At 39.1% G+C, this 14348-nt stretch overlaps 1 protein-coding gene across 2 annotated transcripts; it reads right to left on the minus strand.

The window, feature by feature from the left end:
- Positions 1 to 69: 69 nt before the first annotated feature.
- rab33a (RAB33A, member RAS oncogene family) lies at positions 70 to 13902 on the minus strand. 2 transcript variants are annotated; one of them, XM_029441896.1, is made up of 5 exons: positions 13663 to 13902; positions 11158 to 11716; positions 6994 to 7134; positions 5259 to 5339; positions 70 to 5161 (listed from the first exon to the last, which is right to left on the minus strand). In XM_029441896.1, the coding sequence occupies exons 2-5, from the start codon at positions 11554 to 11556 to the stop codon at positions 4937 to 4939; spliced, it is 846 nt and encodes a 281-aa protein (XP_029297756.1). In that variant the 5' UTR covers positions 11557 to 11716; positions 13663 to 13902; the 3' UTR covers positions 70 to 4936. The 2 variants fall into 2 exon arrangements, with proteins under 2 accessions (XP_029297756.1, XP_029297755.1); XM_029441895.1 differs by lacking the exon at positions 13663 to 13902 and having other exon boundaries at positions 11158 to 11736.
- Positions 13903 to 14348: the final 446 nt, after the last annotated feature.

A 14348-nucleotide genomic window follows, 5' to 3' on the forward strand; every position in this document is an offset into this window, starting at 1 on the left:
TCTCAAAGCTGACCTATGTTTCAGGGAAAGGTCTGAAAGATTGAACAAAGAATGAGGCTCTGAGTCAAGTGGAGCTTCTTCAGCAGTTTTATCAGAAGTCCCTTTGTGAGATTGTAACAACGACAATGTTACATATGAAACACAAAGTAGAAGACACATCTGATACAATCGAAAACAATAACAAACTCACAGCCAAAAAAAACATTGTCATCTCAAATTTAACAATTATAACATTATGAAATCAAGTCACACCATTCTTAAGGCTTTTGTTAAAGGAGTAACTTAATATTTTAACTTTCAATCTTAAAGATTTTGGAGTATCGACTAGGTAGTATGTACTGCACTATAAGGATGAGGGTGCAAATCTCTGTTGTAACTCTGATGAAGAGTTGAAGAGCAAAGTGCTGCTGTTCTACAGCTGACTGATCTCCAACTTCTATAGTGTCACACCAAGCTCAATGTAGCATACACATAAATTCATCCATATTAACAACATGTTATATAAATTGTTAGCCACAAAAATGGTAATAACATTTAAAAAAGTTAACCAATCAAGTTTGGACCTGCGTCAAATACACAGGTTGCTACAGGTCTATGGGCAGCAGATGGGAAATATCTTGAGGGAATTATCATACGCAAATCATAACCAAGAGAACAAATAGGTGTAAATGTGTAATTTTACAAAACACGTATTTATACAATTTTTCGACCCCCCTACAAATCAACAAACATTTCAATAAAAAAAGTTTAAGCACGCTGACGTAGCTATGATGCGTGGAAGAGGGTATGTGTCCATAAGTCCATCAGTCTGACACTTTTTGTAATAGCCTACTATTCAAAAATGAAGGAAAGCTATCTCGTGTGCAAACTCTCTGAAAATGAGCATAGAGCGGCGGGGGATGTAGAACCACAGCCGTGCTTGCGAGTTACGTTGGACACCATCATAGCCTACACCAAACATGATTGGTTGAAAACATGTCATGTGAGAAGTGATGGGTAAACACCGGAAATGAATTAAAATGAGACAGTGCACGTTAAAACCCTCCAACTAACTGGAGGCGTCATCAAATGGCACTTTTTGGCATTATTGGTTGTACATCGTACAGAGGGCATAATTATCGGACAAATGCGATATTTATTGTACATCTGGCAACGCTGATTATATACAGTATTCCCATATTGTGTTGGGTTTCATGATAAACATTTCAGCATCACGTTCATACAATTATTTATCAAATGAAAATGTATTTTGCTGTTTTTTTTCTTTGTGTTTGCACTGTTGAGCTTCGTGTGACACCATAGAGCTCCTCCTGTGAAGGGGAAAGGGAATGTCTCCACTTAGATTGGCAAATATTACATTATTATAATTTTAATTGGGGGGTTAACATGTTGAAACTATCTTGATCAATGACAGGACAGCTGCAGGCTGACAGTTTAATTTAATTCTGAAAATAGCTGAAGATAATGCCAATGTCCCATGAGTGAGGGAAACCCTGCTGATGTGTTGTACCCTGTACGACTGCAATTATTTTCATTATTGATTATTCTGCCAATTACTTTCTCAATTAGTCAATAAAACGTTTGGTGTTTAAAATGTGAAAAATGCCAATCAAATCTTTGCAAGGCCAGGATGACTCATTCAGACCACCAACAGTTTAAAACCAGAAGATATTCTGTCATATAAGACAACGAAAACAAGAAAATATTAACATTTGAGAAGCTGAAACCGGAGAAAGATTTGCCATTTTTGCATGAAAAATCACTTAAACACAAAATCGATTATCAAAATGGCCATAGATACATTTTCTGTCGATTGACTAATCATTTCATCTCTAGGACCCTGAGCAACTAATCACACATTGTGTCCTGACCTCACAAGGACCCATTCCCCATACTGATATTTATTAATGCCACATACAAAAACCTTTTATTTTATTTTTTTAACATTGTGACTTTTTGCAGATTTCAAAATGTCAAGGCATCCCTTTAAGAGCAAACATGGGTTTAAAAAAAATACACAGATCAACTGCAAAAAAAACGGGCAGCAAAATATAACAAATTCAACATATTTACAGGGAAAAGGGAAGGCAAGCAAACATACTGTACATTTGTATTCTTAACTTTTAGATCTGGGTAAAATACAAACTGGTCATGATTTCAAATGTGTGAGAAAGAAAATTAAGAAAATACTATTAGCGAAGCTAACTTAATTATACCTTCCTTATTCTTTTTCATTCATTTGAAACCAAATGTTATTTTATTCAGATCTGGTAAGTTTATGAAGGAAATGCAGGCACATTCTTTTTTTTTTCCACAACACGTTTTTCTTCTTATTAGGCTAGTACAGTGGTTTCAAATGTATTACAGCGACTAAATGACCTAGGCTATGCTAACTAAAGGTAAACAGAGCCCCAGATATTTGTGAACAGATGAACAGTTGTAGGGTGTACCCTGTGCTGTGACTGCCTGGTCGCCCAGAAATGAACTTCCCATACAAAGAAACTGCATTGTCAATTACGATTAGAAGGAATCGTATTTTCTCCCGGATTATGACTGTTTTTGATGTATTATAAATACATTAAACTCTGTGTAAGTCCACACGGGAACTTAAGTTACCTAATAAACATACTTATTGTAAGTCAAACCATGATGTTTAACTAAACCTAACCAAGCAGTTTTGTTTTCTTTTAATTTACATCGTTAACCATGTGTTTGAAACTGTGAGTGATTCGTGAAAAGATAAGTTTCTCTGAGAACGCAGTTTAGTTGTTTGTGTGTTCTTTTGCCCAGCTTTTGTTGAACCTATGGCTCTAGGTTGCATGTCACACATGTGGGTGCTTGATGATAATGAATAGAGCTTTTCTGGTATTTTTACAGTAATGTCAATGTATTCAGCTGTAACGGCTGCTTGATCCTGCTGCTTCTGATACAAACATGTTTGAAACTGAAGAGTTTCTGAATTAAAAATCAACGAAACCTGTTGGAGCTGTGGAGCCACAGTAGATACACTAGATAAGCACCATGTACTGAACTCCATAGCAGCGGCCCAGGTTTGAATCCGAAGTGTGGCCCTTTGTTACATGTTGTCCCCTTTTCTGTCTATCTTCCAATGTAATATAATAATGCAGACAAAAGAAATCCTGATACAGCTCAGACAATACCTGGATGGATTTTACTTGGATGTGCACAGTGTTTACATCGCTCAGTCGGATGTATTAATTAGGTCATCAGACTGGCAGCTTGTAGGGACTGAAATCTAAATTGTTTACATATGGCATCCAAATATGTCTAGGATTTCAAAATTAGGCAACCGTGTTAAAATAGGGTAAGATATCAAAGTGACAGCATCACAGTCAGGCGTGTGGATTGATGCCTTATTACAGATGCTTCATAGTAGCACACTGCGTCTGTGTGCACAGTAAATAATAAATATGGCTTCCTACAGTTTTTCATGCGGCCTGTATCATCCATGGCTCGGAAACTCCGGGACTCATTCCCTTATACAGACACTGGGCTTAAAGGTCCCCTCATAATGTACACCCAGGCTCAGGATGTGTAGTAGTATAAATATATCCATTCTGTATACATGGGTCACAGTTTTCTATCATGTTCCCTATCCTGACTGAAGGCAGTGATATTGATGTGGAGAGCATATAATCTAAGACTGACAGAAGGCCTTTACTTTGACAAATGTTCATTACAGAATACGGAATTGCTGACTGGCTATCTTGAAGTACGGCAAAGACTGGATGGTCTTACATTTGCACGCAAAAGGAAATCTGGATAAGCCACTGTGCCAGAGGGTAATCATAGAGGGGATATGTTTACATCAGGATTAGATGAGAAAAAGGAGCCTCCCCTTGACAGCCCTTCATTGTCAGTAAGGGTAAAATGATCTAACAACCTCTGAATCAATACGTGACATGCTGCCTGACAACCTCGAGGTGCTCTGGAAACCTTGTTGTCAAGGTCTTCCTGCATCGGTCGTTTGAGCTCATCCTTAACTTTTTTGCCCCATATTTTTTCCACATTAAGTTTGTCCAAGAAGTTCTTTCCCATCTTTTGTATTTGTGATCTCACAGTGATTTTATGTCAACTGTCCTGCTTGTGAAGGATTGACCCAGATAGACACGTTAAAATTCAGAGACGAAAAAAGAGTCTCATTCATCCTCTGAACTTGTTGATATTTCCACAGAAGAGGCTGTCAGAGTGTTTGGTTGGTTGTATAGACCAAACTCATCTTGACTGGTTAAAATACTTTGAACCTCTTTGCTACTTTTGCCTGACTGAGACAGGGGCAGTTTTTAAGGCAGTAAAAACAGCTCGGAAATTCTGTTTTCAGCTAGCATGCAAATTAAAGCCAATAAGGATAAGGCAGCAAAAATAAGACTGTGTTTTAATATGTTGCTTCAGATTGTTGTTGTTAGTAATGGCGGTTGCAAACACCAAACCCAGGCTGGTTTAGGAAACAACAGCCTTGCATCAAGACTGTTTGTTGTAGATCCCCAAATGACGCATCCCCTGTGTGGTGTTTGCCTGTGCACCCGGCACGCTGAAAGTACATTTACTCAGTTTCTGTCTATGTTTGAATATATGGAAGAATGTCTACACTATGCTGTAGTCTAAAAGGCAACATCGTCTCACTTCTGAATTGTTAATGAATCCCTTTGTCCTCTTTCCTCTCTCCTCTCTATCCTCATCCTCAGGCTGCACGAGCGTTGCCACTTCCACCCTTTCCTCCTCTTCCTTGAAACACATTGCTCTTAGTGTCAGCCTTAACCCCCCATTCCTCCTCCTAAACCAGAAAAGTTGCACTTAATTTCAAAGACTCTTGTTTTAGCCTCACTCTCACATCATCCCTCTCCTCCTCTTGCTTGACATGTACAGTTACTCTTCTCTCTTCCCCCTTCATTATGCCTCCCACTCCTCCTTTTCCTCAACAAGGACAATTACTCTTTGTTTCAGTCTCTTGTGTGAGTCGGACCCTCCCATCCTCTCTCTCCACGTCTCTGTAGAGCAGGGACTTCTGGGCTTTCAGGCGGCAGGCCAGCGACATGAAGATGGAGTCGACATTCTGACTCTCCCTCGGGTCCTTGGCCGACGTCTCAAACAGCAGCAAGTTGTGTGAGTCGGCGAACTTCAACGCCGTGTTGGAGGGCACCTGGGAAAGCACAAATGTTTAGTTGTAAACCTTAATTCAATTAGGAAGGTCAATCAAGCATTATATTGAGCTGTGGTCTTTGCTTGAGTACACTCACCTGTATTTGGTCCACAAGGTCACACTTGTTTCCCACCAGGACTCGAGGTACGGATGCTGAGACCCGATGGCCATTACACTCCTGGAACACAACAGACAATAGCTTTATAAACGTTATAAACTGTGGCCATGAAATTGTGATATGTGTCTATAAATATGAGCAGCTAAGTGAAAAAGAACATTACCGCCAGCCTCTTAGCTGTAATTCGAGGTAATTTATGACAGCTAAAATATGTCCCAGTTGTCGTAAAGAACTTCCAGTGCAAACGTGGCTGCCTAGCCACAATTCCCAGCAGCTCAATATAAATAATATCCAACACTAAAGAAATGCTCTTTAGTTCCTTCTGGTAAACAGCTAGGCAGTGAATATTTCTAAGGCTTTCATTGGGAAAGGTAAGAAAGGAAGGAGTGGATCTGGTATGCCTTTGTCACAGTTGATGGGATCCTAAAGTTTGCATTCACATATCACTTTACTTCTACAACGGCTAGTGACACTACCTCTTTAACTAATAGAACTTGCATGTGTTTGAGGGGTGTCAGTTTTCATTTGTCATTTTTTTGAATATACCCGTCCTTTATGATCTTAACCTCAATGGTGGGTGTTAGTAAACTGCGCTATCACTGAGCTATTGAATCCCCAGTATTGCAAATTCGGCTATTGCTGTTCTCTTTGTCAACGCAAAAAAGGAGGAAACTAGCTAGCCATGCTGAACGCACATCATGACACAAAACAGCTGAGAAGTAATGTGCAGAAACATTTTGGATTCAACATTATACATGAAAAGTCTTGATAAAGATTAGGCCATTTGCTGCCTTTTAAATGTAACTGCCCCACTGTAGCGTTACCACAACAGCAAATCAAGTTAACAAGTTAACGGTTAGCTTGTGACTCTAGAGGAGGCTAACAGAAACACATCAAATTGACCACGTAATGTTTTTAAGGTAAGGTTCAAATGATTTCAAACTATGATTATGTTAGCTCTCAATTGTTCGAATTTGACTTTTTTGAAAAGTGACAGCTAAAGCCCTAATATGTACAGCTTATATTTCACTAATTATAGAACTGTTGCTAACACTAGCACTACTGCTATTACTGCTCGTGTTACCACAAAACACACTAATATTACTACTCATTCTGCAAGTAGTCCTACTATTACTACTATAGACTATTTGATGCCACAAATATTTCTACTACTGCTACTACAACCACCTAATGCAACAACCAATTACTACTGATACAACTAGTAGTAATTTTATTACTATTAATACGGCTGATGTAACATTAACTAAAGATTGACTATTGTACTGACTATCACAGGGAACACTAGTAGCCACAGTGCCAGTAGAGGTAGTTATAGAGTGGAAGTTGTAATGGTAGTAGCAGTTTTAGCACACACATTATAGAAATATCTTTCCTACATACACGACTACAAAAACCCGTTTGAATAATTTATTTTCTAAATGAAGCCACGGTGCCCCTCTTTGTTTGCAGTGATTAGATTTGCAGCATTAGCATTAGCATTAGAGATGCTAATGGATGGAAACATCAGAGTCAACATATGGCTAATACATAGTTTTAGGGACTAGCCAGTGGGAGCAGTGGAAACTGGAGAAAGGCTGATGAAGAGAACATAAGGTAGTGCCTGTGAGAAAGACATGGGTTGTGCTCCTTCAACCCTTTCTACACTAACAAAGACTATTTAATTGTTTTGCAATGTATTAAGCCAGTTACCAACCTCTATCCATGTCTGTAGGTTGCGGAAGGAAGTCATCTTGGTGACGTCGTACACAAAGACCACTGCGTGGACATTGCGGTAGTAGTGTTCCACCATTGATTTACGAAAGCGCTCCTGGCCTGCTGTGTCCCATACCTGTACCTGTGGAGATAGACAAGATGAGACTGTGTTTTGATATTACTGAGGAAAAGTGAATATCTATGTATGAGCAGTATTTTTTACCTCCGCCAAGGAGGTTATGTTTTTTTTATGTTTTGTCTATTAGTCAGCAGGATTACAGAAGAACTACTGCCCTGATTTTCAGGAAACTTAGTGGAAGGGTGTAGCATGGGCCAAGGAAGAACCCAGTAAATAATGGAGCGGTTCTGAATCACAGAGCGGATACACACATACATTTTGACTTATGGAAATAGCATTGGTCGGTGCTCTCCGAGTGCTCTTCTAGTATTGCTTATGGTTTTCAGGATATCCAGGCTAAAGTCATAAGTATGTCATGTCACAGCATCCAGAGGGACAGAATCCAGACATCCAAGCTTATTATGTATAAAACATTTGATAAATTAGAAATATGAATCTGGCTGCAATAACGTGTCTAAGCCTATAAGAGCTTACGAGAAGCAGTACATGGCACTGTACCATGTCAACAGGAAAGAGTGCTCAGATATTCCTGGTTATGTGATCCCAAGAGAGCACTGCTCTATAGCACTAAGGGCTTTTCACCAACAAAGGCCTTCGGCAGGTCTGCCCTGTGCTGTATACAGCATTTGATGTATGCCTAAAATAAATGTAGTGACACACGCCCAATGGTTTTAAAACCAACATAAAACACCACATTTGCACCCTTTGTCACAATGTGTACAGGCAGGCTTGCCAGGTTTATCAAATGTTTGGGGTGTTATTTACTACAATGTCAAATAGCTGACTGCATTTTTTTCAATGCCTGTTCTTAGTTTACTTATATACTGCCGTTTACTTCCAGTGCTTTACTCTACAGCTGGTATTATACTGTAAGGTTGTAGCCTTATTCCTCAGTCAGTACACCTGTGCAGCATGTGGAGCTCCTGCATTATTCCCCCCCTTATGCACAGAAGAAGATATCAATTTCACCTAAAATAAAATTCATGTCAGAATGCAGACAGGGTAAAAATGATTTATGGCTCATGGTTTGTCACATATCCCGTGCTGTGTATTGTGCTTGAATTGTCAGCTTGCTGAATGTCTCTGTGTAATCAGTAGCACTTTGTATATCAACATGAACGTCTCCCAACACTTAGCAGATGAAGTGTTAGTAGTAGTGAAAAAGGACCAGATCTGCTATTACCATTTGAAAGGACAAGTCCGGCTATTTAGCATCAGATGTTGAATGTTGCATTTAATAGAGCTCATAAAATCAAAGCTGGGTCTTCGTTGGACACTGTGTGCCCCATCATATGACAGCAAGTTGAGAAAATTAATCTCATATAATTCATAATAAGGCTGTTATGATGTTATTTATAATTTTGGCAAAGTGACAACTTGAAAGTGTGCTTTTCAAAACCAGCCTAAATGCTTAGAAGCAGGTGGCAGAGAGAGAAAGAATGAAGTCAAATTTAAAATGTAAAATCTTGTAAAATGTGGACAGAATCTAGCCTGTCAATAGCTATGAATGTGCAACTTGAAAATCATCACCATTACTTTGACACCTAACTCTGTTATCTATACTTAGTGCTGCGCTTCGCTATTTTTAGTCCTCCGCTTTTGTTCACCTGCCAGAGGACTGGAGGAAAAAGAATCACCCATCTAGAACTATGTACAGTTAGTTTTAAGTGATCTTTTATTACATAATCATCCCGTTATACGTAAACTGTGAGGGGCATTTTGACTTGTTGGTTCATAATCTTTTTTAAAGCCCTACTGCGCCAGTGAAGTAGCCTTTAGTTTTTACTCCAACAATGTAAAATGAAAGCGACCACTACAGAGGCCATGAAAACACCATCTGGATGACACACATAATAAGATTTAAGCTTCCTGTCTCAGCTCTGGCAATAAATGATCCTGCTGGATGTAAAACCCCTACCTGCTTGTAAACCGACGTGTTGACACAAATGATATGATGAAGATAGTGTCATACCCCAAAACCAAAAATACAAATGTTCCTCTTACCTGTAGTACTATTTATCAATCTAGATTGTTTTGGTGTGAACTCCCGAGTGTTGGAGATATCGGCCATAGAAAAGTCGACCTTCTCTCCAATATAATGGAACTGCTGGCACTCAGATTGTGGGTTTCAAATTTCAAATTTTAATAAAAAGGTCAAACTCAAGCGCAATGTCTCTTTCCATAAATCATGACCTGTGCATTTTCGTGTAGGAACTATTTTCTTTCTACCGAACCACACCCGCCAACCATATCGCCGCGCATCTACTCATGGACGAGAGGTTCTCCTGAGCTCACTACGAATTAGCGTTACAGCTCAGACAAGGAGGACGCCTTTAATGTTTACATCTCGCACGTCACAATACCACAGGGAAATGGAAAAATATGTTTGTTTTTTATTTTGGAAACTGTCCCTTTTAAAGGTTTAGTTAAATGTACATATAAAATACATTTACACTTTTTCATAATGCTCATCATACTGTATGTGTCTGTGAATATCAATGATTCAGACAGGCTGACCTGGCAGGTGTAGTGTGTTTGTGAGTCAGCATTAGGGGGCATCTGGAGGTTGCAGACAGACTGCTCTACTGAGACAGAAAGGGGGGAAGGGAGCCCATGTGTGCCTGTGTATGTGAGATGGAGAGGTTGGATGCACACTTACCGGCCAAGTCAGGAGGGGGAAGGTATGAACATTACTCAACAAAATAAGAGATCTCGATAAAAAGCCTAATATTTGTATTTTTTATTTTAATTTTCACATGTTGAACATTTCGTCACATGACCTGTGACGAAATGTTCAACATGTGAAAATTAAAATCTTGACTGATCTTCATGATACTGGCCCATTATTACATAGTTGCACCTAAATTGATTTTACTATGTATGTGCCAATAAGCTTCTAAGTATGTTGGAAATCATAAAATTGTAATTCAGCAATTACCAGGATATCCTTATAGTACTATAGTCTACATTAATAATGCTGTTGGTTGTACTTGTGTAGAATTTGTTGTGACTGATGGGATATGTGGTTGGTTGGTTGGCTGATTTCATTTATGGGTTTAAAAGAGGACATTGTTAGCAAATTAAATACACTGTAATATAATTACTTTGTAACCCTGCTGCTTATAGCTACACCTTTTCATTTTAATTCATTTTAAACTAATCAGAGGTGCTACAGTTGTTAACAAAAGGTACCTGGACTTTTTCAGTTATTTTCATTTTTGATTAGGCTGCCTATCCTTCTTGATTACGTGATTATTACATCCAAGAAATGTCTGGAAATAGTGAAAATTGCCATCACAGTGTCCCTGAATTCAAGGGGACGTCTTTAAATTGCTTTTGTTGTCCAACCAGCCGTCTAAAACCCAGTTTACCATCATAAAGCACAAAGAAAAGCAGCAAATATTCCCGATTGTTCAACTAGAACCAGGTAATGTTCAAGCTTTTGCTTGAAAACGTACTCATAAAGATTAATCGATTATGAAAAGAATTGTGTCTATTTGATTAATCCACAAATCCTTTCAGATCTATCAGCGATTATAGATATTTACAGTTTCAGGGGCACCAGAATTTAAAGCAGCGCCCCTGTAAGTTTCTCATGGATTTAATTGTTTTCCAAGCAACAAATGACAAAATACAGGTTGATAGGTTTGCCAGCATCAGCTGCATTTTCATTAACATTAAGAAACACAAAATACTATATTAATTTCTCCATAGAAATATGTCTCCCAAATACCCATTGGGCTTTACAAGTGAATTAATTGGTTTGTCTTCTTACATTAGGCTACAAGGACACACAAGGACTATGCCGTCAATATGTGTTACATTTCTCCAACATGTAAAATTACATTTTGAATAAAAATGATCAATAAAGAAAAGTGTTGTTATGTTAGGGTAAAATGGAAGAATAGGCCCTGTGTGATCCACTGGCAGACTTTGAGCTGCAGCTGATCAACAAAAAAGAAAAGAGGTGGGGGAGGGAGTGAGGAAACACCACCGATCAACATCCAGCCCCTCTGTTGCTTTTACCTTGATAGTCTCCCCTTCGATCACCACCGCCTTCTCCCTGAAATCCACGCCGATGGTGGCCTCGGTCTTGTCCGGGAAGCTTCCTCCGGTGAAGCGGAAGGTGAGGCAGGTCTTCCCCACGTTGGAGTCACCGATGACGATTATCTTAAAGATCCGCGTCTGGATGCTCAGCTCCAGGGAGGAGGTGCTCAGATCCACCGAGGATGTGATGCTCGGGGCGGCATCGTTGCTGCTGCTGGCTCGGCTCCGGCCGGCTCTGTGTAAATCCATGGAGGAAGTCAGGATGGTGACATTGTCGTCCGCTCGGTTCCTTCGTGTGATTCCTTTTCCACCACCACCACCACCACCTCCGCCGCCGCGCGGAGCTCGGGTCTCCTCCTCCGGGGAATCGTTGGTCATTGTGCCGGAGGAGGCGATGTGCAAGTCGGTGTGCGTGTTTGGAGAGGAGACGGGGTAGACGGATGGATGGATGAGTGAAGGGAGGGGAAAGGAGGAGGAAGGAAGGAGGAGACCAGCGATGCAACAATACCAACGATGCTCTCCTTCAGTTGAGTGTGGCCTTAAAGGGAGAAGCATTGTAAAAGACAATCAGAGTTTATATAGAATAAAAACATTTGTTTTCTATGTAGTAGGATGATGAATACAAAAAAGATATATACTGTATATATATATATAATTATTATAATTATTCATAATAATTATTTTATTTTATACAACCAGATGAAATTGGTGGTTTTAGTGTTACCCATAGAAATTACATTTAAGTATCATAGTGATACAATGAGAGAGCCAAATGTAACACAAAGTGCATATAAACTCGCCAGTGATCCACACATACATACATCTCTTTAGAAATATATAGAGCAATTTTATATTTTTGACCATAAAAGCCCATTAGGTGTATTTGAGCACTTCTGAGTCCCAGGGACACACTAATGATGGAAGATAGCATTTATAGTACTGTACTGAAGTATGGCAAAGAAGGGGAAGCTGATTTGAGTTAAACATATTTGTAAATGTTGATGATAAACAGGTATCTTTCAAGATCTTCACAATAAAATATTGTAAAAAAATAAATAAAATTCAAACTAGTAGTTTTCAATCGTTCATGCCTGTGACCCCTTGTGAAAAAGCAGGGTCTTGCTGCCTTCACACTTCAGATGTCTGTGAGTTGTTAGCAGTTCCACCAAAAATTATTTCTCCTCCAGACTTCTAAGATGGTTTCATTTACACAATCAAATAAAAACAAAAACAAAGCTTTTATAAATGTTCTTTACTGCCCCATAAATCATATAACACCCACTAATTTCGACCAGCTACAACAGTAACATGGTTACACATTGATGCATCAGTATTAACAATCTAATGTCATATGTGATAATTGATCATTTTACAGAGAGAGAAAGTGAAAGACATTTTCTCACACCATCTAGTCATGTGATCTGATTAGCTGCTCATATTATCACATTCCATAAACCAAGATGCCCGTAATGCAAACTAAGCAGTGTCACCAGGAGGCCTGCTTAGTGTGGCCTTTAAGTTGCAAAGAATAACAACACAGGAATGTGAAAGACAGGAATTCCCTTTAATACATTAATACAAGATCATGTTTTCATTGCATTTAAATGAAACATTTTGACAAAAGTCAGTATACTACTTTAAGTCAATGGAAAATACACAAATTAATTTCATCTCAGTCTTGACTAAGAGTCTATAGCCATGCTAGCCGTTCTGTGAGGCTGTATTTAAATGCTAACTTGACATACTAGCATCACAAGGAACATTTTGCAGATGTTTAGCAGGTACTATTTAATATTTATCATGTTCACCATTTTAGATTAACATGTTAGCATGCTAACTTTCACTGAGAAACACTAAACACAAAGTACAGCTGAGGCAGATGGGAATGCCATTAGTTTTTGCAGATATTTACTCATAATCCAAATTATTCGACTAACACAAAATGTTGACCAGATGGTGGCTCTGGATGACGGGGACATGAATGTCAGCACCAAATGTCACTGCAATCCATCCAATAGTTGGAAAAAAAAAAATGTCAACTTTCCCTGACAAGAGGAAAGGTCAGAGGATCATTAGTCATTAGGTTTCCTCTTCTGGGGATAATGAAAATCTGTGCAAAAATGTGAGGCGATCCATCCAATAGTTATTTCAGTCTGGAACAATGTTGTTGACCAATCAACGGAAATTGCCATCCCAGCAGTCACGCTCCTAGCATGGCTAAAAATAATTTTACAACCGTAGCATACGATAGCTTCCTTCCTTGCAGCTTTTTGACCAATCCCACTATTAGAACATTTCTCCCTTTGATTAGTATGTAAATGGTATGCTTACTATTAGCTTCCGGTCAGTGGTGGAGATTCCTTTCATTATGGTAATATCTGTTTATAGGACACTTCCGTGTGGAATTAGAGAGCATAATGTTTGAAAAGCTGTCGTTAGGAGGTGTTAAACGAAATGCAAAGATAGGGAATCAGTGTTACTCACCGTATGCAATCTACCCGTGGGAAGTGCTGTCGTGTGATAGAGACGCTTTGCTTCCATTTTGTCTAAGAAAAACAACACACACACGCACACTTGTGCACACAGACAGAATGCACGTAGACACACACTCCCTGTCTGTTGATATCAGACTGAAATGTAGACAGAAATACCAAAACACTTGTTTTCCATTTTTAAGTCAATGTCTCTCTTACACACACATATATACAGGCACACCACTCACTATGTTGAACAATCCCTCACACACGGACACAATCTCTTCCTCACAGACATACACACTGTCTCTCAAAAAGACACACATAATCTCTTTCTCACTCATGCACAATAAACACACACACGCTGTGTCGAACAGTCCCAACGCTTGTGTCTGACAGAGCTCCCTTCTTCCTCAGTCAAAGAACAGTTTGTCTGGAAGCAAGGCTCAGTGGGACATTCACATTCTGGTGAAGACAAACCAACAGTGAAATATAGCCTACATTTGCATACATACACACATTTGGATGCATACGTCGTAATTCATTTTCTAATTTGTGATCTCCTTTGATGACTTGATAGCAGCCGCCACTCAATCTTTAGGAAGAATATGAATGGATAAAATAAAGGATCAAGTCTGTCTGTGTTATAAAAACGAATGTGTGTTTAAAAAGGTGCTGAATCCTTGTATTTTGAGA

This window comes from Cottoperca gobio, chromosome 10, assembly GCF_900634415.1.
Source record: "Cottoperca gobio chromosome 10, fCotGob3.1, whole genome shotgun sequence".
NCBI classification, from domain to species: Eukaryota; Metazoa; Chordata; class Actinopteri; order Perciformes; family Bovichtidae; genus Cottoperca; species Cottoperca gobio.

Coding starts and splice junctions, on each gene's coding strand:
- rab33a (XM_029441895.1), bottom strand. CDS start 11,733: ATGCTTCTCCCTTTAAGGCCACACTCAACTGAAGGAGAGCATCGTTGG. Junction 7,135..11,157: donor TCGAAGGGGAGACTATCAAG/GTAAAAGCAACA, acceptor CTATCTCCACAG/GTACAGGTATGGGACACAGC. Junction 5,162..5,258: donor ACCTTGTGGACCAAATACAG/GTGAGTGTACTC, acceptor GTGCTTTCCCAG/GTGCCCTCCAACACGGCGTT.